At 35.8% G+C, this 21,815-nt stretch overlaps 1 protein-coding gene across 2 annotated transcripts; it reads left to right on the top strand.

The window, feature by feature from the left end:
- The first annotated feature begins 30 nt into the window (after positions 1 to 30).
- FAM76B (family with sequence similarity 76 member B) lies at positions 31 to 21,506 on the top strand. Of its 2 annotated transcripts, none has more exons than XM_055547736.1 (10): positions 31 to 231; positions 1,089 to 1,153; positions 2,234 to 2,288; positions 3,315 to 3,470; positions 5,900 to 6,093; positions 9,716 to 9,763; positions 9,953 to 10,033; positions 10,678 to 10,813; positions 13,860 to 13,961; positions 18,871 to 21,506. In XM_055547736.1, exons 1-10 carry the CDS (start codon positions 145 to 147, stop codon positions 18,958 to 18,960), a joined length of 1,014 nt encoding a protein of 337 aa, XP_055403711.1. In that variant the 5' UTR covers positions 31 to 144; the 3' UTR covers positions 18,961 to 21,506. The 2 variants fall into 2 exon arrangements, with proteins under 2 accessions (XP_055403711.1, XP_055403712.1); XM_055547737.1 differs by having other exon boundaries at positions 10,681 to 10,813.
- The last annotated feature ends 309 nt before the right edge of the window (positions 21,507 to 21,815 follow it).

Consider the following 21,815-nt stretch of genomic DNA (forward strand, 5'->3'; position numbering starts at 1 on the left):
TGGTGGGCGCGAGGCCGAGGGCGGGGGAGGAGGAGGAGGAGGAGGAGCCCGCGCGGCCCGGGCGGCGGCGGCGGCGGCGCCCGAGTTCCCCGTGGGGCCCCGCCTCGGAGCGGGCGGCGGTAGAGGAGGAGGCTGAGGAGCAGGATGGCGGCCTCGGCCCTGTACGCCTGCACCAAGTGCACCCAGCGCTATCCCTTCGAGGAGCTCTCCCAGGGCCAGCAGCTCTGCAAGGTCCGTGGGCGCTGGGTGGCGGGCGGGCGGGGTTTCCTCGGCCGTGGCCCGAGGGAGCTGGGTGCCCGTGTGGCACTGCAGCCCCCCCACTCCCCCCCCCCCCCCCCCGTCTCTCCTCGCTGGCGTCTTGGGGGTTTGGAGTTCTCGCCTCCTCACCCAGAGACCCGGTTCTCCGAGGACCTGGGCATCCGCTGGGCAAGCCCCTGAGAGGAGGACAGAGCCCTGCCCTCTTCCAGGCGGCCCGAAAAGGGTCCGGGCCCCAGCAACGTTGAGGGGGTCTCGGGGTGGGGCTGCGTGAGGCAGCCACCTGTCTATGCCGCAGAGACCCCGGGGTGGAGACGTTTTCCTCTCGGTTTTCTGTCTGGTCTGTCCTCTCCTTCCACCGGGAGGCAGAGGACGGTGTTTGCACTTTCTTGCTAGGAACCCGAAGCCGCAGAGCTGATGGCATCCTCCTTCCCTGTCCGGGAAAGCGAAGCGTCTGGCTTGGGAACAGAATGCTCTAAGATTTGGAGCTCCTCCCATCCCATTAAAGCCGGGATGCTGTCTATGAGCGACGGTGCAAAATAACAAGTAGTTTCACATTTAACCAGTCCTTGGGGTCGGCCCTGACAGCTTTCTGTAATTTTCATCTGTTGAGTACCCCCCACATCTAATAAAGACAAAGACACCTAAGCCTTCCCTAAGGAATTATGCTGTAATTGGCCACTTACTTGATAAAATCACTCAATTGTCTTCGTTGGGGGACAGATTTTATTGACATTTCAGGCATTTGACTAGGTTAAGTAATAATTTTCCACCAGAAAAGTGAAATTTGGGACTTCGAGATAGATACTGACTAATATATTGTCTTATTACAGGAATGTCGGATTGCACATCCAATTGTAAAATGTACTTACTGCAGATCAGAATTTCAACAAGAGAGGTTTGTATATTGAACAGTTTTTGATTGTTAAAGGCAAAGTATTGTCTGTAAGGAATACTTGAGGCTTGTAACCCCATATATATATTAAAGCTTTTTTAAATAAAATGCTTTAGTTTCTCAAAATTTTAGTTGTAAGCACTTACTACATGTTTCTACATAGTAGGAGAGAGAATGTTCAAAAATTAATGAGTATTTTACAGCTATACTTTATACCTGAGGAAATAAAAAATATTGCAAGGAAAATATACAGTCTTGCTAATGAAAAGTGCAAATATCAATTGTTATTGTTAAGATGTGGGGAAAAAAAAAAATGACAGGATCATCTTTTGCAGTTTGGTGGTTAAGTGCCTTCCAATGCAGGGGGGTGCAGGTTCCATCCCTGGTGAAGGAGCTAAGATCCAGCATGCTCTCAGGCCATCAAAAAAGAAAACACAAGAACAGAAAAAATACTTTAACAAATAATGTTTGTTTGTTTAAAGTCCGAGTAAGGACTTTAAAAATGGCCCACATCAAAAAAACTTAAAAAGGTAGAACGTTAGTGCTGACATGGACTTGAGGAAAAGTCTACAGCAAAGTCTAGTAACTTGTCACCAGTGGAAGAAAAACACATATCTTTTAATGGAGTGATTCCTGTTAGAGCCTCAGTACCCATAGAAGAGCTTATAAAAAGAATAATGAAGAATAATAATTTCTTCACAAGTAGGTATGAGCATCATAATAGTGAAGAGCGAACAATGGAAGGTTATGTAGGCACTGATTCTGTGCATACATAGTGGCAAGTGTGAAGATTTTGGAACTAAATAGGAAACAATAAAATTTTAGTTTTGTTTCCATTTAAAATATGCAATAAAAACGTGTATAAACATTTATCTTAATTAAGAGGAGTAAACTTAGATAATACACAGCCCTGAAAAGATCTTATGTTGGTATTTTTGAAAAATTCTTTTTCTGTGTTAGAATAAGTTTTAAGTACTACTAAAGCAAATAGTACACTTTTACTGATAGTACACTTTGACTACTTGCTTTAGTTCAACATTGTATTGCCTAAGTTTCATCATCTGTATACTATTTCCTTTTCAGCAAAACTAATACAATTTGTAAGAAGTGTGCTCAAAATGTGAAGCAATTTGGCACTGTAAGTATATCTTATATTTTTATCTTATTGGCACTGATCTGTTAATGCTTTCACAAAGGTTCACCTTTTAAAAAAAATATATCGCTGTGTTCTTAAATGTTTCAAAGTAGCATAATATTTCAGGAAAGAAACTTTCTATGGAGGGTCAACTGGGAAGACAACATTTTAAAACAGTCATATTATGTGCATGTTTATATATATTGAATTTCAATGTGATGTTTATGATCTTATTCTTTAAAGACTCAAATATAACAGACTCCTGATTTTAGAGAACCTACATATTCATAATTTGCATAATTATATTTTCCCCCTTCCTCAGAATCTGACAGTTTTTGTATATGGCACAGTGTTTAGGCATTTAGTCTCAAAAGTCAAGAAGTTATCTTAGTATAGTTCTTTTCTTTTATGTATATTGCACTCATTATTGGTATATTACAGTCATGATTAGTAAAATCGCAGGCCTTAAGGCTTTCTAAAATCTGGGTTGTCTTGAATGTCAAAGAAAATCAAGGTATGTTTGTTACAGTTGAATTTGCATGTGCCAAATTTTTTAGTTGAAAACTCATCTGTTCATTGCATCATCTGTACTTATATATGATGAAAACTGCTAAATGTATGCTGAATAAATGATAAAGTAATTAACAGGACATTGTTAGTAGAAATTCTTTCCCTCAAATATGGATATATGAAACTTTTCTATAAGTGTGTGCCTTTGATTGGAACTTTTTTACATGTAGCTTTTGTATTATATAACATACTGTGTGAATCATAAATACATTTCTCATTGTGTTATTTATCTGTTTAATAGAGTAAAAAGTTTCATGAGTCTAGAAATAAGTGTTAGTAAATGAATCAAATGTCTTTGACTACAATAGAGCAACATAATTAACAAATTTTTTCACCCATTATGACATTTCCTTAATTAACTCCTGAAATATGTCCTGTGCACTCAGATTAGGTTATGCACCAAAATTTTAGTATTTTTAAATGTCTCAATTAAAGAAAATACATATCTGTTTTTTTCAGCCTAAGCCCTGTCAGTACTGTAACATAATTGCAGCATTTATTGGTACAAAGTGTCAGCGTTGCACAAATTCAGAAAAAAAATATGGACCACCTCAGACTTGTGAGCAGTGCAAACAACAATGTGCTTTTGATCGGAAGGAGGAAGGAAGAAGAAAGGTATGTTTTATTTATGTTATGACATTTTCTGGAAATTAAATACATCACAAACAAGTTGGAAGTTTTTACGATTAATACATTACTGAAGCTTGATATATTCTTTGAGTCCCTGAAAGCAAGTGGTTAGATGATAGTTCACAAACAGTACATTTTCTCCTTGTTGGCGTCATATGTAGATTCATCTTGATCAATCAAGGTTACTCTATTTTAAAAAGGGGGCTTACCTGGTAGCTCAGCTGGTAAAGAATCCACCTGCATTGCAGGAGACCCCGGTTTGCTTCCTGGGTCGGGAACATCCCCTGGAGAAGGGATAGGCTACCCACTCCAGTAGTCTTGGGCTTCCCTGGTGGCTCAGACGATAAAGAATCCACCTGCAATGTGGGAGACCTGGGTTCCATCACTGGTTGGGAAGATCCCCTGGAGGTGGGCATGTCAACTCACTCCAGTGTTCTGGAGAATCCCCATGGACAGAGGAGCCTGGCGGTCTACAGTCCGTGGGGTCGCAAAGAGTTGAACATAACTGAGTGACTAAGCACAGCACACATACTTTAAAAAATATTCTGTGATGACTATTCTGTACTGTATGGCTCCAATATTTTGCGTGGAAAAATTGCTGACTGCTTTTAAATCCTTTCAGCTACTTAACCTTTTGCTGGTTACTTGATGTTGCTAGTGTGAAAAAATATCTGATGGTGCTTCAGCATATATATATTTCTAAGTTAGTCATGTGCCTTTTGATTTGAGCCTCATATTTTATATCATTTTTTTTTCCTCTACCTCTAGTAAAAGTATGTGTATGTGTGTGACATTCCTTTGCTGAGCATTCATTCACACAGGCTTCCTGATGTCTGTCAGTGTCAACTGATTTGGAGAATGATTGTCACTTTGAGGGGCTCTCCTAGGTCCCTCCACAACAATATATGTACCCTAGTTGGAAAACGTGTCCCTTCAGCACTCTTGTGTGAACAAATAGAAGATAGAAACCTAATTTTTATAATTTTAGTCTTAATTTTGGAAAGAAATCTCCTTTTCTCCCCACTGATAGGCATACAGTGGACTTCCATTGTTTGTCATAGTTTTGTTCTATAAAGGTACTGCGAACAGTGAGTTAGTGAATATTGAACTGTGGCTCCTAGGGCAGTATGGGATTAGGTTCCTGCCTCTGGTCACAATCTGGTAGAGTCAATCAATATCTAATCCTGTTTTCTATATGTCTCTGTTTAAACACACCTTACTTAATATATATTGTTGATTGATTACATTGAACTTGAAGCTATAACTGCCTGATTGAATCTTACCTAACACAGGTATTTTCCACCTAAGGGCTTCCGGAGTGGCTTAGTGATAAAGAATCTGCATACCAATGCAGGAGACATGGGTTCGATCCCAGGGTTGGGAAGATCCGCTGGAGGAGGAAATAGCAATGCACTCCAGTATTCTTGCCTAGGAAATCCCATAGACAGAGGAGCCTGGTGGGCTATAGTTCATGGGTCACAAAAGTGTTGGACACGACTTAGCAACTGAACAGCAGTTTTCCACGTAAGGTACACTGCCACCTTGTGCTTAGGAACACTACATTACTTTAGCATTATACTTGGGGACAATGTTAACAGTGAAATCGCCAATAAAAAGTAAAAAACAATAAAAAAATAAATACAATAAAAAACACTAAGTAGACTGTGAAAAGGATACTTGTTTATAATGTGAGAGCTGAAAAAATGCAGCAGAACTTCACCTTGTTCAACCTCATCTGGGAACATTTGCAGTCCAGCTACACAAATTTTATGCTGCTCTGTGCATGTGGGTTTCCACTTCAATATTCTTGCCTAGAGAGTCCCATGGACAGAGGAGCCTGGCAGGCTATACAGTCCATGGGGTCATGAGAGTTGGACAAGACTTAGTGACTAAAGAGAGATGAATGTGGGTGAATGATCACAAAAGTGCTGCAAGTTGATTTAGGGGTGACATAGTTTTTAGCTTGTTAGGTGGTGAATTTGCAAATGAAAATTGGTTCTGTGTGTCATTCAATCTCTCCTTTTTTCTGTAAATTAACAGTTTTGCTGTCATGATAGATATTTTGTCTTTTTAGTAATAACAGTGATTTAAGAATTCAGGTTAGTGCTTAGATAAGGTTTCTTTGAAATATATCTGTCATCAATTTATGTTTATTTTCCAGTAATAAAACAAATTTCTCTCTATAAATTCAAATTCATCAAACTAATGGATGTCCATATATCATCCTTTGCCCTTTTGTGAGCCTCTAAATAAGTGTTTTCCCAAGATTCAAACAGTCTAATTTTACTTCCAGTTTGCAAAAATCTGTATGTGCAACAGAGAGAGTCAGAAGTTGATCAGCTTATCTTCACCTGGTTTCACTTATAGCCAGTTACAGGTACATTTAATCTGATATAAGTATTCTCTCTTAAAAGGTTGATGGGAAGTTATTATGCTGGCTTTGTACTTTATCATACAAGAGAGTTTTACAGAAGACAAAAGAACAGAGGAAGAGCCTTGGATCTTCACATTCAAATTCATCATCTTCATCTCTTACTGAGAAAGACCAGCATCATGCAAAACACCACCACCACCACCACCACCACCGTCACAGCAGTAGTCATCATAAGTGAGTACTTTGAAAGCGTGTTTTCCAGAGTCCTCTGTGGCATTTTAATACCTGCTTTTGATGTTTAACTTTTGGTAAATGCTAGCTGTGTACTAGTTTAGTATGTGGTAAGCTTCGAGTGTCTAGGGCTATTTCCTCACTTTATTTAGTGTACAGGATTACACATAGTGTGTTAAGTTGTTTACCATAAATGTGAAGATCGGACATTTCGGGAATTACAGTATAAAGTTATCATGTAATGAAGTCAAAATACAAGTACACAGTTAATACTTCATTGATTCATGTTATCAAAAACCTCAATATTCAAAGAATCATTAGGATTTTACTTGTAAAAATTACATTTGCCTCAGTTACTATTTGGAGAAGGACATGGCAACCCACTCCAGTACTCTTGCCTGGAAAATCCCATGGACGAAGGAGCCTGGTAGGCTGCAGTCCATGGGGTCGCTAGGAGTCAGACACGACTGAGCGACTTCACTTTCACTTTTCACTTTCACGCAGTGGAGAAGGAAATGGCAACCCACTCCAGTGTTCTTGCCTGGAGAATCCCAGGGACGGGGGAGCCTGGTGGGCTGCCGTCTATGGGGTCGCACAGAGCTGGACATGACTGAAGTGACTTAGCAGCAGCAGCAGTTCCTATTAACTTGTTTTGGTTAAAATACATTTTAACCAGTGACTAGGAAATGTATTTTGTATTTTTGGAGAACAGATTGTAACACTATCATTTGTGACTGTGATATAAACATTCTAAACATTGAAGATTCCCAAAATGTGAGACAAAAATCTTTCTGAGTAGTGGTACTTTGCTGTTTTTAAAAAGAGGAACTGTATTCAAATATCAGCTACTTGATTTTTAAATTGCCTTGGGAAGAAAAGTTAAATAGTAGTAATATAGTAATCCTTAATGTGTGTAAAGGTTTTTTTTTTAAATGTGGCTTTAGTCTTCATGAAAAATCAAGACTATTAAAATGCAAATAAAATACAAAAATTAAAATGGAGAAAAAAGGGACATGATACACACTGAGTTTCAGGAGAATTTATTATATTTTCTCAAATAATCTCTGGATGTTTTTTAAGTTCTAGGTAGTCAAAACATAGTTTCATGTACAGAAAACTGATGTCTGCCACATTTAGGAACACGGATGATATATTTGGAGTATTTTATAGGTCTGTCTAGTAAACAACATTTGATTCTGAACTTTAGGCAAGCACACGGATCAGATTATGGGGGTTCATGGAGGCACGGATGCTGTTTGCTTCTCTAGCCGTGTTTCATTTGTCGCTGTGCTGTAGTGCTTTCTGAATGTAGCGGTGGTAGATTACATAGTGCTTTCTAACCTGGCTACTTTGAAGAAATGTTCTGATCTCTGTGTCGGAGAATTACAGTTAGGAGCAAAGGAGCATAAATCTTCCTTATTTTCACTTCTTGCTTTAGGGAAAAATATGAAAAAATAACTACCATGATGGTAACTGGCAGACCTACTTCTCAGACTCAGCTGAAATATCTCTTTTCCTTGTCCTTTACGGATAAATTTGTTCTGGCATGAGGTGAAAGGACACACGCACATTGTGTTTGTTAAGATCTAACATTGTCACAGTAACTTAATCTTTTGAAAGAATGACACGTTTCAAAAGTAAAGGGAAAGAGAATGGATTGATTTTTTAATTTTCCTTTTGATTATTTAAGAAGTGTAAAGACGATTTTGTATGTGATGAGTAGGCAACCAGTTGGTGGAGTCATATATGAAATTCAGTGGATGAGGATGATTACAGACAGTTTACATATTGTGATATAAATTGATGGGTGTTGGAGGAAGGAAGAAACTCAGGTTAATATGGATACAAGAAAAGCCCACCTCAGAAAGCTGAGATTCCAAGTGTTTCTATTAAGTCACTATTGTGGTTTTTCTCATTTCAAGGTCTGGACTTTGCCAATGCATATGGCTTGCCAGTGCTTTTAATGAAATTTGTAAGAGAAAATGGCAACTGAATTCGTCAGTAGTGTTACTGTTTCCCACCACAAGTAGAGAATAGCTCAGGTTGATAGAATTTCAGCTGTTGTTTCCTTGGCTTATTTATTTATAGCTGATTCTTAAGAACATGGTTAAAAAACTTGTACAGCTACAACAGCAATAAATTTTATACACACACATAAACACATGTACATATTTCTATTGTGTATGTAGCACTGTACTAAATATTTTACATATATAACTCATTTAATCCTCATATTCCCTATAAGCTATGCATTATATCCATTTTGCAGATGAGGTAATTGAGGCTCAGGGATTTTCAGTAAGTTGCAAAAGGTCGCACAGCCCAGGTCATCTAACACCTCTTATATTGTATAAGGTTCAAGTGGACCCTTGAACAACAAATTTAAACTGCATAGGTCCACTTATATACTCAGACTTTGTTTTGTTTTACTCAATATTTACTATAGTTCATGATCTGTGGTTGATTGAGTCTAGATGCAGAACCTCCTAAATGGAGGACTGACTGTGCAAAGATTTTCAACTGCTAGGAGGATCAGTGCCCCCAAAGCCCCACATTGTTCAAGAGGCAGCATTTTACGTGGTTTCTGATACATACATAGGAGATGCTCTGCATGTGTTGAATGAATAAACTAGAGGTTAGTGAAGGATTGGCTAATGGGAAAATACAGGAGAAAGGTATGGACATTTCCTAGTGAATTAATTAAGTGGTTATTAGCATTGTGGCATAATGCAAAAGTAGGAGTACTGTAGTAGTAATTACAAGGGGCTTACCAGGTGGCTAAGTGGTAAAGAATCCATCCGCCTGCCAAGCAGGAGACCACAAGTTTGATCCCTGAGTTAGGAAGATCCCCTGGAGAAGGAAATGGCAACATATTCCAGTATTCTTGCCTGAGAAATCCCATGGACAGAGGAGCGTGGCATGTTAGTCCATGGAGTCGAGTCGCACAAGTTGGACATGACTTAGTGACTAAACGGCAGCAGTAGTTATAAGGAAAAGTAAAATCACTTGTTTCTATGAGATTTCCCCATATTTGCAGCTTGACTGCTCTAGAGTACAGCCTAATGAAAGACTGGAGACTTTGGAGGAGAGGATTCTTAGGAAAAGTAGAAAAGAAAGAAAGAAATTCAGATATTTCCTGGTTTAGCCTGACACACTATTCTGAGCTACCTGAGTTACTCCGGTTCATCTCCATGTAGGATTATTAGGAAGGCCTTAACTTTAAGATACAATATCTTCTGTCTAAAATAGTAAGGGTAGCCTAAGTAAGATGATTTTCCGACTTTATCATTATAGAACCCTATTACGTTCGTTTTCATGCTCATATACCCTATCCCTTAATGTGATATTAAATTGAATTATAAAAATCCTAATTAAAAAGAAAATTCAATCCCTATCATTGTATTTTTCTTAAACAAGATGGCCAGTAGTCATTTGATTAGAATTTATTTTATTAAAATGTGATTTATTCAATAAATTAGCTTAGTCTGAAAACTTAGTTGAATATGCCTTTCATTGAACAAAAGAGTATAAACATGTATCATTTGATTCCATTGGGAAGAATGCTGTTAAAATGTTGATGTTTTAAATAAATGTTGTTATTAGATGTAATTTGTGTATTTTTCAGAATCAGCAGTCTGAGTCCAGAACAAGAACAGGGACTGTGGAAACAGAGGTAAATATGTTAATATATTTCCTGAAATACTTTGACATGTATTTTTAAAAATGTGACATTTCTTTACCTTTGTTACTTAGGCTTTAAAAAAATTGATATTCAGTAATGTTTTAGGGGAAGAAAAATATATTTTCCTTTGGTGCCTCTTCCCTTTTTACTCTAATTATTTTTATTAATGTTTGGTTTCAGCCATAAATCCTCTGCAGCAATTCAGAATGAAACTCCAAAGAAAAAGCCCAAATTGGAATCTAAGCCATCTAATGGAGATAGGTAAAAATTAATTCCTTTAGTGCTGTGAAAATTCAACTTAGTTGAACAATTATGGCTGGTTGCCAGTTATTACTAGGTAAAAGAATAGAAACATGTATCTTCTACATTGACTTCTTTGAGTCACCTCGAAGAGTAAACATAATCAGTTAAAATTTTTAACTTAATTTTAGTAATAAGAAAGTGGCACTGAACTATGTTATTCTATTTGGGGCATAAATTTGGGTTTTGAAAAAAAAGTCTGAATTCTCTGTATCTTAATTATTCTTCAGTGAAACACAAAACTAATTTTGATATTTGAGATTGACCTGCTTGGAAAATGTTTTTAGATTTAAAGTATTATGAGAGTGACTTTGTTTTAGTTCATTAGCCAAAAGTTTGCTGATGTTACTGTACAAATTGGCTGCCTATTGCTTTACACTAGAAGTATTGACCCCCTAAAAGCTAATACTGAATTATATTTCTGCAGGTGTATGTAATGTGTGCCATTAGTAAGGTAATTTGCCAGTTGCATCCATTTCTGTCAGGTACATATTTTTTTGCATTAGCCTTAAGGATGTTTGTGGAATTGTCTAATTTATGCAATTTGAACACCTGCTAATTTTCCTTCTACTTCATTTAACTGTATTTTACTTTTTTCTTTTTAGTAGCTCTATAAATCAGTCAGCAGATAGTGGGGGAACAGACAATTTTGTCCTTATAAGTCAACTGAAAGAAGAAGTGATGTCACTTAAACGTCTCTTACAGCAGAGAGACCAGACCATTTTAGAAAAAGATAAAAAGGTAAGTACATGGTTCACTGAAGCCTGGTAAGATTTACATCTTGACTATTGCTTGATAACTGCAAATTTTACTAGACTTTGTTTAATAACTTCTTAATGTGTGTTGTGCATGATTCTTACAAGACACAGAAGTGCAAATTGAAACCTAAGCCATCTAATGATGAAACATAAAAACAGTATTTCAGAATTTTAGTTCTCAGAATTAGTTGAGGGTTATAAAATTCAAGTAATTTCTGGATATTAGTTTCACTAAGCCAGAAATCTAAAGTTAGGTCTAATGTCTTAATTTGAAAACGAGATATAAATGAATATTGTGTCAATTCTTTTGATAAAAGAAAGTAATTGAATTGAATGCAGTCTTTTATATACCAATTGTCTATTTCAATCAGGATCAAATAACAGGTGAAAATTAATGCTATGGGAATTTCCTATGTGATAGTGATTAGCTATATATAAGGTGGAAAGTAAATCCGCTTATTGGAACTTTATAAGTTAGATCAAGAGGAATAATCAAATATACAGTCTGTTTAGTAAAAAGTTGTAATACTTTCTTTGTGCACTTTAGCTGAATTGTACCTCTTTGGGCCTCAATTTTCTCATTTTAAAAATGAGAGTATTAACACCATCTCATGGGATGATTGTAATGAAATGAAAATGTAAAGTCTGTGTAGAAGTGCTCATAGCTGCTATTACTGGGGTCTGGTCATCTTTGAGGGTAGAACCTACTTCTGTACTTGTTTTATGGTCCTGGACTATCTAGTTTGACCTACTTCAAACATTATTGCAATAGGAAAACATTAAAAATACTCTTCTTAAAATTACGAACGAGACATAATTACGAGTGTAGCTGTCTCTGAGTATCCACGGTAATGCTTGACTCTAAGTTGGTTTATACTTCTGACATTCATGTAAAAAAATGTAACCTTTACATTACATTTTCCCTGACCTTGACAGTTAACAGATTTAAATTTATTTTAATACATTTGTACCTTACCTTTTAAGCAAATTCAATATATGAAATTTAGAATTGACATAAAAGTAGCAAAATTATGAGTGTCTTATTTTTTATGGTTCTTTTTGCTTAGTAACAGAATATATTCAGTTAGTTTTAATGAAAATTTGTTTTACACTCAAAATTTCAGAGAAATTTCTGTTACACAAAGACAGGTCTATCTGTACTAACCTAGATAAAAGTTGAGTAAAATGGTAAGTTTACTATAAAATAGCAATGATTCCAAAACCAAGTAGTAATGAATTGTGGAATTTTGGCTTCCTTAGATTTTGTTTTCTTTTTCTAGCATGACTAGGCTGTTAGTGCACTTAGGTAAAAGTTTTCTGTTTTTGTTAGCGTTCCTTTTTTCTTAAACACTGATGGGCATGGAAATTCTCAGTATTTTGAGCAAAATAATTGTAAGCCTAAAAATAGCTACATATTTACACCTTTTTCTTACAATGTAAGTGTAAGACAGTCATGTTATTTTCTTGAATTTAGTTCACTTCATTCAGTGACTTCTGCAGCCAGCCACATACTAGATCAGAAGGATAGAAAGATAGAATAATAATTAAAAAAAAGACATGTTTTTATTTTTCAGAACTTTAATAATATGGAGACAACTTACAACATAGAGATGAGAATATCATAGTTTATCTGTAGTGAACTGGCATTTCAGCACAAGAATTCCTCTGTAATATAGAAAGCAGAATTCAGTTATTCTTTGAATTTGACAAAAGCGAGAGCTTTTATTCAGAAAATCAGAATATAAGAAACTGTGACTTCCTTTTTCTCTTTTTGGTGTACTTCTTTGTTTAGTGATTACTGGGTAATTACAGAAAAGAACCTGCAAACCTTTAAAACTTACATAATGAAAACCATTTAAAAATAACCAGAAGCATGTAGAATCTACAAAAGTGGTAAAGATGATCTTATTTGTAAAGCAGAAGTAGGTATGCAGACATAAAGAACAAACATGGATACCAAGGGGAAAGGTAGGAGTGGGATTGACATTACTATACTGTACTGCTATGTATAAAGTAGGTAACTAACGAGAACCTGTAGCACAGGCACAGGGACGTCTACTTGGTGCTTTGTGGTCCCCTAAATGGGGAGGAAATCCAAAAGAGAGGGGATATACGTATATGTAAGGCTGATTTACTTTGTTGTACAGCAGAAACTGACAGAGCAGTGAAAAGCAACTATATTCCAATTTAAAAAAATAATAAAAAGCAATCAATCAATAAAAATGACCAGAATCTTTCTTCTACCTGGTTCTTTTATTGAAATTATATAATACCAACTTATTTTTTAGTGTGAAGTCATGAGATTTTATATCTTTAGGCCATCTATATTTATGAAGAAAAATTGTCATGTAGTTAGCTGTCTTTCTCAAATCCCTTAACTTTTTTAAGTTGTCTAAGTGCAAATTTTAAAGTAACCCTCTTTCCTTTCTCATTCCATGTTAGTTGTATTTCTGTGTTTTGTTCTCCATCTTTACCTCAGATCTTAGATGGTATCAGATACAGAGTTCTGGACATAAAGTTTAAAGGAAAAAGCAATATAGCTTTCAGTTGATAAAACTGTTTCTCTGTTTTTCATACTTGTCCAGTGTGAACCTTTTTTCTTTTATCATTGAAAGATTATTGTAACCTGAAACCAGTTGTACTGTTTACTTTGTTTTTATATTTGAAGTATGTTTTAACCGAAGCATTTTCCAAAGCATTAACCACTAAGCTTTCCTGTTGGCATACCAGTTGCCAAATTCTGTGTCCAGTGAAACTACCTTAAAAAGAAACAAAAACAGCAACTTCTCAAAATTTTACTGATGTTTAAATATTATCTTAATATTAGTGTTAAACTAGTAAATTAGAATTCATTTCACAAAACAGAAATTCTAGATAAGTTACAAAACGCAGGAATCTGTTAACATTCTCCATTTAATAATGAATTGTGAGTTTACTGTGAAAAATATTTAAAATGATGGGTGGGTGTTTATCAGGTTGTATGTATGCATATATATGAATATTTATCTATATATTTTTTAACCTTTCAGTTAACTGAACTTAAGGCGGATTTTCAGTACCAAGAGTCAAACTTGAGAACAAAGATGAACAGTATGGAAAAAGCTCACAAAGAAACAGTGGAACAACTCCAGGTAAATGAGATAATTTATGTAAACTGTTAGGCAAGGATGGCTAAACATGGTTAATAGTATTCTTTCTCTTAGAATCATATTGGTATCCCTACTTTATGCATATCCAGAGCACTTTCAGCTTTGATTTTGAGTTTATAATAGTTTTTAATCCTGCTCCCATTAAAAGTTGTTGCTTGAAATCACTTGATAGAGGGGATTCAGTAGATTAAATCTGAAAACTTTTGCCTGAAATTTAGATGGAGTTTTCAGATTCGTGAAACTAAGGTGAAAATTAAGTTTAGTACACTGTGTAGCTATTCTTCTGTTTCCTCCCAGATATGGAGAAGTAGAGGTACACACCAATTTTTAGGGACCTCAAGTGAAGGAAGTTCATGCTGCATGCAGAGAGGCAAGGCCCAAGAGTGCCCCTTAACCTTTGGACTACGATTTTCAAAGTGCCAAGCAGAGCTCTGGGCTTTCTTGGTGGCTCAGATGGTAAAGAATCCGCCTGCAAAGTGGGAGACCTGGGTTTGATCACTGGGTTAGGAAGATCCCCTGGAGCAGGGAATGGTAATCCGCTCCAGTATTCTTGCCTGGAGAATCCCCATGGATAGAGGAGCCTGGCGGGCTACAGTTGATGGGGTTGCAAAGAGTTGGACATGACTGAAACAGCTCAGCAGCAGCAGCAAATAGGGCTCTCAGTATCCACAGGAGGGATCCTGTACAAGCCAGCCTCCGAGTACTGCAGGGTGTACTCGGTAGGGTTTCTGTATATAGAACAACTGAATGGTGATGCCAGGAGTCACCACGGTGACAAAGAGGGTGGTGTCTGAGGTCTGGCACACAGAGATGGAGAGCATCCAACATAGACACCGGTTATCCCCTTCTTCAAGCCTTTTTTCACCCCGGTCTTATGAATTTAAAAATCAGACGCACTAAGTTAATTACATGTTCTATCAATTTATACGTTCTGACATTTGTTGTCTTAAAAGCATAGAAGATGGCAGCACACAGACTTCGGGCCATTCGTTGGGAGAGTGCAGCTTGGGAAGGAAGGAATTAATACTGCCCTACCTTTTTTTTTTTTTTTTTTTAAACATTGTAACACCAAGGGATATTTGCTGTTCCTATCTTTTGGTTTTGTGTTCTTCACATAGCTTACATTGAGTAAGATTGTAAAGTGGATTAGGAACTTGTTGAAATTCAAGGTAGAGGTTGTCTAGTCCTAATGCTGATCTTACTGTCAAAGAATTGTGAAGAGAAACTTCCGTAGAACCTGACACATACTAGACGTTCAGATAGTTTGCCGAATGAGTGGTGATTTATGGAAATACCCATCAGCCCTCTTTTCTGAGAGATTTGCCCTTTTTATATACTAGGCTTCTTGTACATTATCGTTTCTCATCTACCAGCAAATAGTAGTTTTATTTTGTTTTACTCATTCAGTTGTTAGTGCTGAGTGTTTACTGGAAATAAAATCTTCTGCATGGTGATCTCCAGTTTGATGTAGCCAAAACAGGAATAAATTCAGAATGATACAGCAAAAAACCTGTGAGCAGTACTTAAATTTGATAAACCTTAGTACATCTCACTGTTCAGAAGAGCAGTTCGTTGTTTGATTTTGTAGTTGTAAGCACAGGGGACTTCTCTTTGACATTTTAGTCTGTTTAGTATCCTTAGCCCACCTCTTCTTGGTTGATAGCTGAAATTTCATATAATAGAATAATAACTAATAATAACATGGAAGTGTACATTTTCAACATAATTTTATATAGGCTGTCTTATTTGCACCTTAGTATAACTTTGAGTTATGTGATGTCCTCATTTTACACATGAAATTGTGGAAACGTAGTCAGAAGTGGCATAGAAACCTACATCTTCTAACTCAGATTTAAGTATACTTTCTTCTGTTCTGCACTGTCTCCCACCTCAGGTTACTCAGGTTTTGTGTTTCATTCTTGCTGTTAGACCACTTCCCTATTTGTGTTATTGGTGACCTTCTGTCACAGTTAAGTATCCTCTTTTAACCCCATTCCCCTTAGCAGCCATGTACCTGAGTAAATATAGTGAACTGTTTTTCTTATCTTTTTGTGAAAAGAAATTGAACACTGAAGCAGAAAATTTACCTTGTTCTAATAGCTCTCAAAACATTTGAAATTACCAAACCTGAAAAATAATCATTGAGCAACACAAAAAAACTGTCCCCAAAAAAACAAACCCCTTAACAAAACCCAACCAACCAAACAGTAACCAGATTATCTGAAATATCAGAAATACCCAATAAAAAAAACACCTTCATTTAGGGGATAAGGTGATAAAAAGGAAAAGGGAAATAACATTTGCGTGCCTGCTGTATACCAGCCACTGTGTTAGGTTAAGTGTTTTGTATATTTGATTAGTTCTTTCAACCCCTGTTGAGGTAGATGGTGTGAGTACAGTTTTACATATGAGAAAATAAATTTCCAATTACATAGCAGATAAATGGCAGAACCAGGAATCAGAGAAGGATCTGTGATTCTTAATACATATTCTTTCCTTTAGGCCAGCATTTCTAAACATTTTCAACTTGCTTAAGAGTTCTTAAATAATTGATTTTTGCATGGTGCGTAATAAAGAAGTAATAAATACGAGGATAAAACTTTTAATGCATATAACTAAATATTATTATAAAGTGTATTTTAATTATATCAGAATAAGATTTAGACTTGTGTCCTTTTAGCAACTGACCGTTGATTTTTCTTAAAGGCTTTTTTCTTACATAATTTATCAGCAAATTTAATGATGTGATTAGGATACTAAATAATACATGCAGATTGAAAATTCTCTGCTAAAGAATTAAAAGGAAAAACTTTTCAATACCTAATGTTTTTTTAATATTTATTTTTAATTGATGATTGCTTTACAATATTGGTTTGATGTCTGTCATCAACATAAATTAACCATAGGTGTACATATGTCCCCTCCCTCTTGAATCTCCCTTCCACCTGCCGCCACCCCCACCCCTCTAGGTTATCACAGGGCCCCAGTGTGAGTTCCCCGAGTCATACAGCAAATCCTCATTGGCTGTCTGTTCACGTATGTTAGTGTATGTGCCGGGAGAAGGCAATGGCACCCCACTCCAGTCCTCTTGCCTGGCAAATCCCACGGACGGAGGAGCCTGGTGGGCTGCAATCTATGGGGTCGCTAGGAGTCGGACACGACTGAGCGACTTCACTTTCACTTTTCACTTTCATGCATTGGAGAAGGAAATGGCAACCCACTCCAGTGTTCTTGCCTGGAGAATCCCAGGGACGGGGGAGCCTGGTGGGCTGCCATCTCTGGGGTCACACAGAGTCGGACACGACTGAAGTGACTTTGCAGTAGCAGCAGTGTATGTGCCTCCATGCTGCTTTCCATTTATCTCGTCCTCTCCCTCTTCTCCCCCACCCTGTAATATCTAATGTTTGAGTTCTTGTATTTCATACTTAGAATATGACAGTTATAAACTCATTGATATTTTGTTTATTTTTTAATCATGAATGAGAAAAGGTAGTTTAAAAGTTAACTTTTTAATGGTTTGCTATGTTATTGTAAACACTTCTACATAATGTAGCTTACAGATCTGACAGAGATCTCTTTGGAGCAACTTTGCAAACATTTCCTTTTTTTATGCCCTTCATTAGTTTGTATTTTAAAATTTGTTTCTTAAGATTCCTTGTTTTAGCCAGTGAGTCTATTATAAATTAAGTAATATATGTAGCTAACAATGAAAAGAAAACAATTTATGACTACCGTATATACTAGGATGGTCAACTGAGTGTTACACCAGTTGATAATGAGTGTGTGTATTTGACTTTCACTAACTGCCAGGCATTCTCATTGATTTGTCCTCTGAGTTTCTCAAACTAGTTCTAAAGGGAAAATAAAAATCCTTTTAGATTCTTTATGGTTCTCTGAAATTGAATTTGAAACTGAAAGTCCTAATTATAACCTTAGTTATTTAATAATCATGGAATAGAGAAATGCTGTTAATCATGCAGTAGAACGTTAAAAAATGATTTGACTTGCAAATATAAGATAGCTAGGTTATTTGCATTTTGGGGGTCGTCATGGGTATTAATTACGGAGAATTTGATTGGAGAAGGTTGAGGTGCTAAGTACAAAGCCTGAGACAGGTTTGTTTTTCATGAAACTGCTTTAAGATTGTAAACTGAGAAGGCAGTGTTACCTTGCCATACAAAGGCTAAAATTAGAAGATAAAGCACTGAGGTTAAAAAAGTCTAGATAATAAAAAGATCTTAAGACCTGTAGAGGAAAATGATTTTCAAACATAAGCCACAGTGATGATGTATAACTGCTCAAATTATATCAAAGCCAATACCAGATTAACTGTTTGCCAATTAAAGGAACAACAAAAGACCAGAAAGGTGTGGTTCTGATTGGTGCTTCAAAAAAAATTATTTAAGTGTCGTTAACAGAGTAGTCTGTTTGGCAAAGCAGTAAAGTCTGTACATTTTTGCAAAAAGGACCTCTTATGCGTGTTTTATAAGGTATACACATCAAAATGAAGGTCTTTATAGTTCTGGAAATGGTCCTCTCAAATTATCACTTGAATTATTTGATCTTATTCATTATAAAATAATACTTACATTCATAGCTTTTGCTTCATGTTTTTACAATAAAGCCGAAATATTTTCCCCATATTTAAAAACCTGACCCTGTTTTAAATGGATTCACTTTAAGTTGCTTTTTTTGTAACCAGTTGAATCTTTGGACAACAATCGCATTAATATGGACATTTACAAAGGGGGCTGACAAACCAATCTAAAGTTTTCCTTTTACATATCAAAGAGATGAGCCTAAATACCTCTTTCATTCTGATAGTGTGTATTCTTCAGCATGACTTAATATTTGAAATATTTTTAATGGTAAATGTTTTTGTCTCCCACAGGCCAAAAACAGAGAGCTACTCAAACAGGTTGCAGCGTTGTCAAAGGGTAAAAAGTTTGACAAAAGTGGAAGCATATTAACATCCCCTTGAGAAAGTGCTTATTCGTTAAGTGTTTCTGCTGAAAATGTAAAATTTGAAAAAAATTCTGTGAAGCCCTTAAATTCTGTGTAGTGAAAAAATATTTTTGCACACCAAATGAATTGGCGTGTTTCCTATTCACTTTTGTAATTGATATACAGCATTTTTTAAGTTGTAAAACATTGAAATGAAACTTCAACTGGTTTGAAGTAACTTTTTAATTATTTGATATCCAGGAACTTTTTTGCCAGCAATAGTATTAAACAGTTGTAAAGGAGTGCATGACTAGTGCCCTTTATAAAATGCAACATGCAATAATAGAGTAGGATGGTTTTCAGAAGTCAGAACAGCAGGGCTTTTTGTTTGTTTTTTGTTTTACACTATGCTAATTTCATATAAACAGTTTTCAATTCAGAAATACAAAAACTTTTGAACAAGAAAAATTGTGAACACTGGTTTTTTGGTAATTGTGTTTATACTTTTCATCAACATGAAATAGAGAATCATGGTGCTTTTATTAAATGAACTTCAGAGTATATGTAAATATGTTTTTAAAAGTTACATTGTTAACATTAGTTAGTAAACTAGTATTTTCATTATTGGTATAGGAATTAATGTTTATTGTACAGTATCCAAGGTAAAATGTGTTTGTTTTGTAAAAACTACTGTAGATTTTTACTTACAAGTGCCTTTTTGCCACCTAATGTTTTTATTTATAGGAATGCTGATCTTTTGTACATACGGTTTGTTTTAAAATCATGTTTAATAAATGTTTGTATATAAATGCATATGTACAGAAGCCTATTTCAAAAGGAAAAGTTGCTAGTAAAATGTTTGCGGTTGCATTAAGAACTGACAATGCATTAGACTTGAGATGATTTCGTGGTTTGTTTCTGTGTGGTATGGGAAACTGTTGGTCATTGAATTCATTGAATTATGTTAAAATAGTTCCCAAAAGATTTAATTTTAAATCAGTATGGGTAGAATAATTTTATTTTTTATGTCATGTGGCTTCATGTTCATATTTTGTGAGTTACATGTTTTATTTTTCTTTTATTAAAATTAAAAAAAAATTTTCTTCAATGGTCCATATATCTGCTTTCTCTATAATATGTGGCTATCTAAGTTAATATTTATGTATACCATACTTAAATTGTAAGTTTAAAGCAAATCTGGAAAAATTAAATATCTTTTAAATCATTCTGTGATTATCTTTGAATAAATTGGAATCTACTGTAAGATTCAGGCACTATTTATAAGAAAATTATATCAGAGTCTTTAAAATTGTCTATAAAAGGTTAAGGGTAGGGTGGGATAGGTTAGGAGAAATTATTGACTAACTGCATTCTGATCCAGTGGTTTTCAGCCTGTAATAGAATTGATCTCCTACTTAGTAAATGCCAATTCAGACTTTTCAGTTCATTTTTAAAGTATCAAACATTGCCAGGTATACTGTACAGAGTAGAAAGTCTCCTCTTAGGAATTTATGGGCAAGGATAAATTTGTTTTTAGTAAATTGTTATTAAATTTATCAGTTTTGAAGATTGGTTTCTAAGAATGTCCTGTCCTCTTTCCTCAGAACACAGGATGATTTTATTAATTGTTTTTAACATAATTCATGTTTCAGTAGATTGTTCCTAAAGTTTCATTTTAAACTGATTTCAAATAATTTTTTATCCAGTTTGAATACATATAATCTAGGGTAATTTTCAAGTGATAGTAAAATATTGAATCAGTCAGACTTGGAAAAATTAAACCAGTTTGTTTTTATGAGACCTCATGCAATAATTTTCCTAAATTTAGTACTCTCAACAATGATAGCTAATGCCTTCCTAACACAGATTTTAATGTTTTCAGGATTTGCTAAATTCATAATACAGTCATTACCTTTCTTTAAAATTTATACTGTTTGTATTCTGGATTCATAGCCATTTGTCAATCTACAGTGGTCATTGTGGTTTTAAAATAAACTGTGTAATAGTTCTTACACCTTGTTGGAGCTGCTACAAAAGAAAGGTGCCCCTTCCCCTTTTTTGTAGGTAAGCGATTAAAAATTGAAATCAATCTAAATAATTAAGCTTTATAAATTCGGAGGCTAAAACATTTTAGGGGCTTCACAGTATTTAGTCCTAATTAAATGCCTCTCTTTATTCCATGACCTGGTTTTATAACTTAATTATTTTGCAATTGTATAAATTAGTAATGAGTCCCAGTCCTGGATCTGTAGTGTATTGACCTAATGACCTAATATCCTCTCAATGTGGACCTGTAAGGAGATACTATGGTGTGCCGTATATTGTGCTTTTTTAGGCTGCTTTCAGCTATTGATTAGCATTTACCAGTGAGGGTCATTTTGGCTCCAGTTATTTATGTATTAATAGCCTGTGAATATTGCAGTCCTTTTTAGATTGTATTGGTTTAAATATGCATTCTGCAGTGAACCTGTTAAGCTGTTCACATGTATAGACTATTGAAATACTGTACCTGTACACATCTGACCGTTGACATTTTGTACTTTTTTCTAAATCCAATATTTCACAATAAAAACTCATCAAAAATTTTGTATTGGTTTCTTGTTGCTGCAGTAACATCTTTCCATAGATTTAGTGGCTTAAAACAGCACGTATCAGTTCTCTTACAGTTCTGGAGGCCAGAAGCCCCAAATCAGTCTGACGGGGGTGAAGTCAATGTGTGGGCAGGGCTGCTTCCTTCATGAGGCTCCAGGGGAGTAACTATCTCCTTGCCTCTTCCAGCTTCTGGAATGCATTTCTTATATTCTGTGGTTCTTTGCCACTTGCTCCATCTTCATACTCAAACTACAGCATCTTCAAGTCTCTGCCTCTGTGGTCATAGATCTCTTGGTCATA

The sequence above is a fragment of the Bubalus kerabau genome, chromosome 15 (assembly GCF_029407905.1).
Source record: "Bubalus kerabau isolate K-KA32 ecotype Philippines breed swamp buffalo chromosome 15, PCC_UOA_SB_1v2, whole genome shotgun sequence".
NCBI classification, from domain to species: Eukaryota; Metazoa; Chordata; class Mammalia; order Artiodactyla; family Bovidae; genus Bubalus; species Bubalus kerabau.

Coding starts and splice junctions, on each gene's coding strand:
- FAM76B (XM_055547736.1), top strand. CDS start 145: ATGGCGGCCTCGGCCCTGTACGCCTGCACCAAGTGCACCCAGCGCTAT. Junction 9,764..9,952: donor CAGGGACTGTGGAAACAGAG/GTAAATATGTTA, acceptor GTTTGGTTTCAG/CCATAAATCCTCTGCAGCAA. Junction 10,814..13,859: donor TTTTAGAAAAAGATAAAAAG/GTAAGTACATGG, acceptor TTAACCTTTCAG/TTAACTGAACTTAAGGCGGA.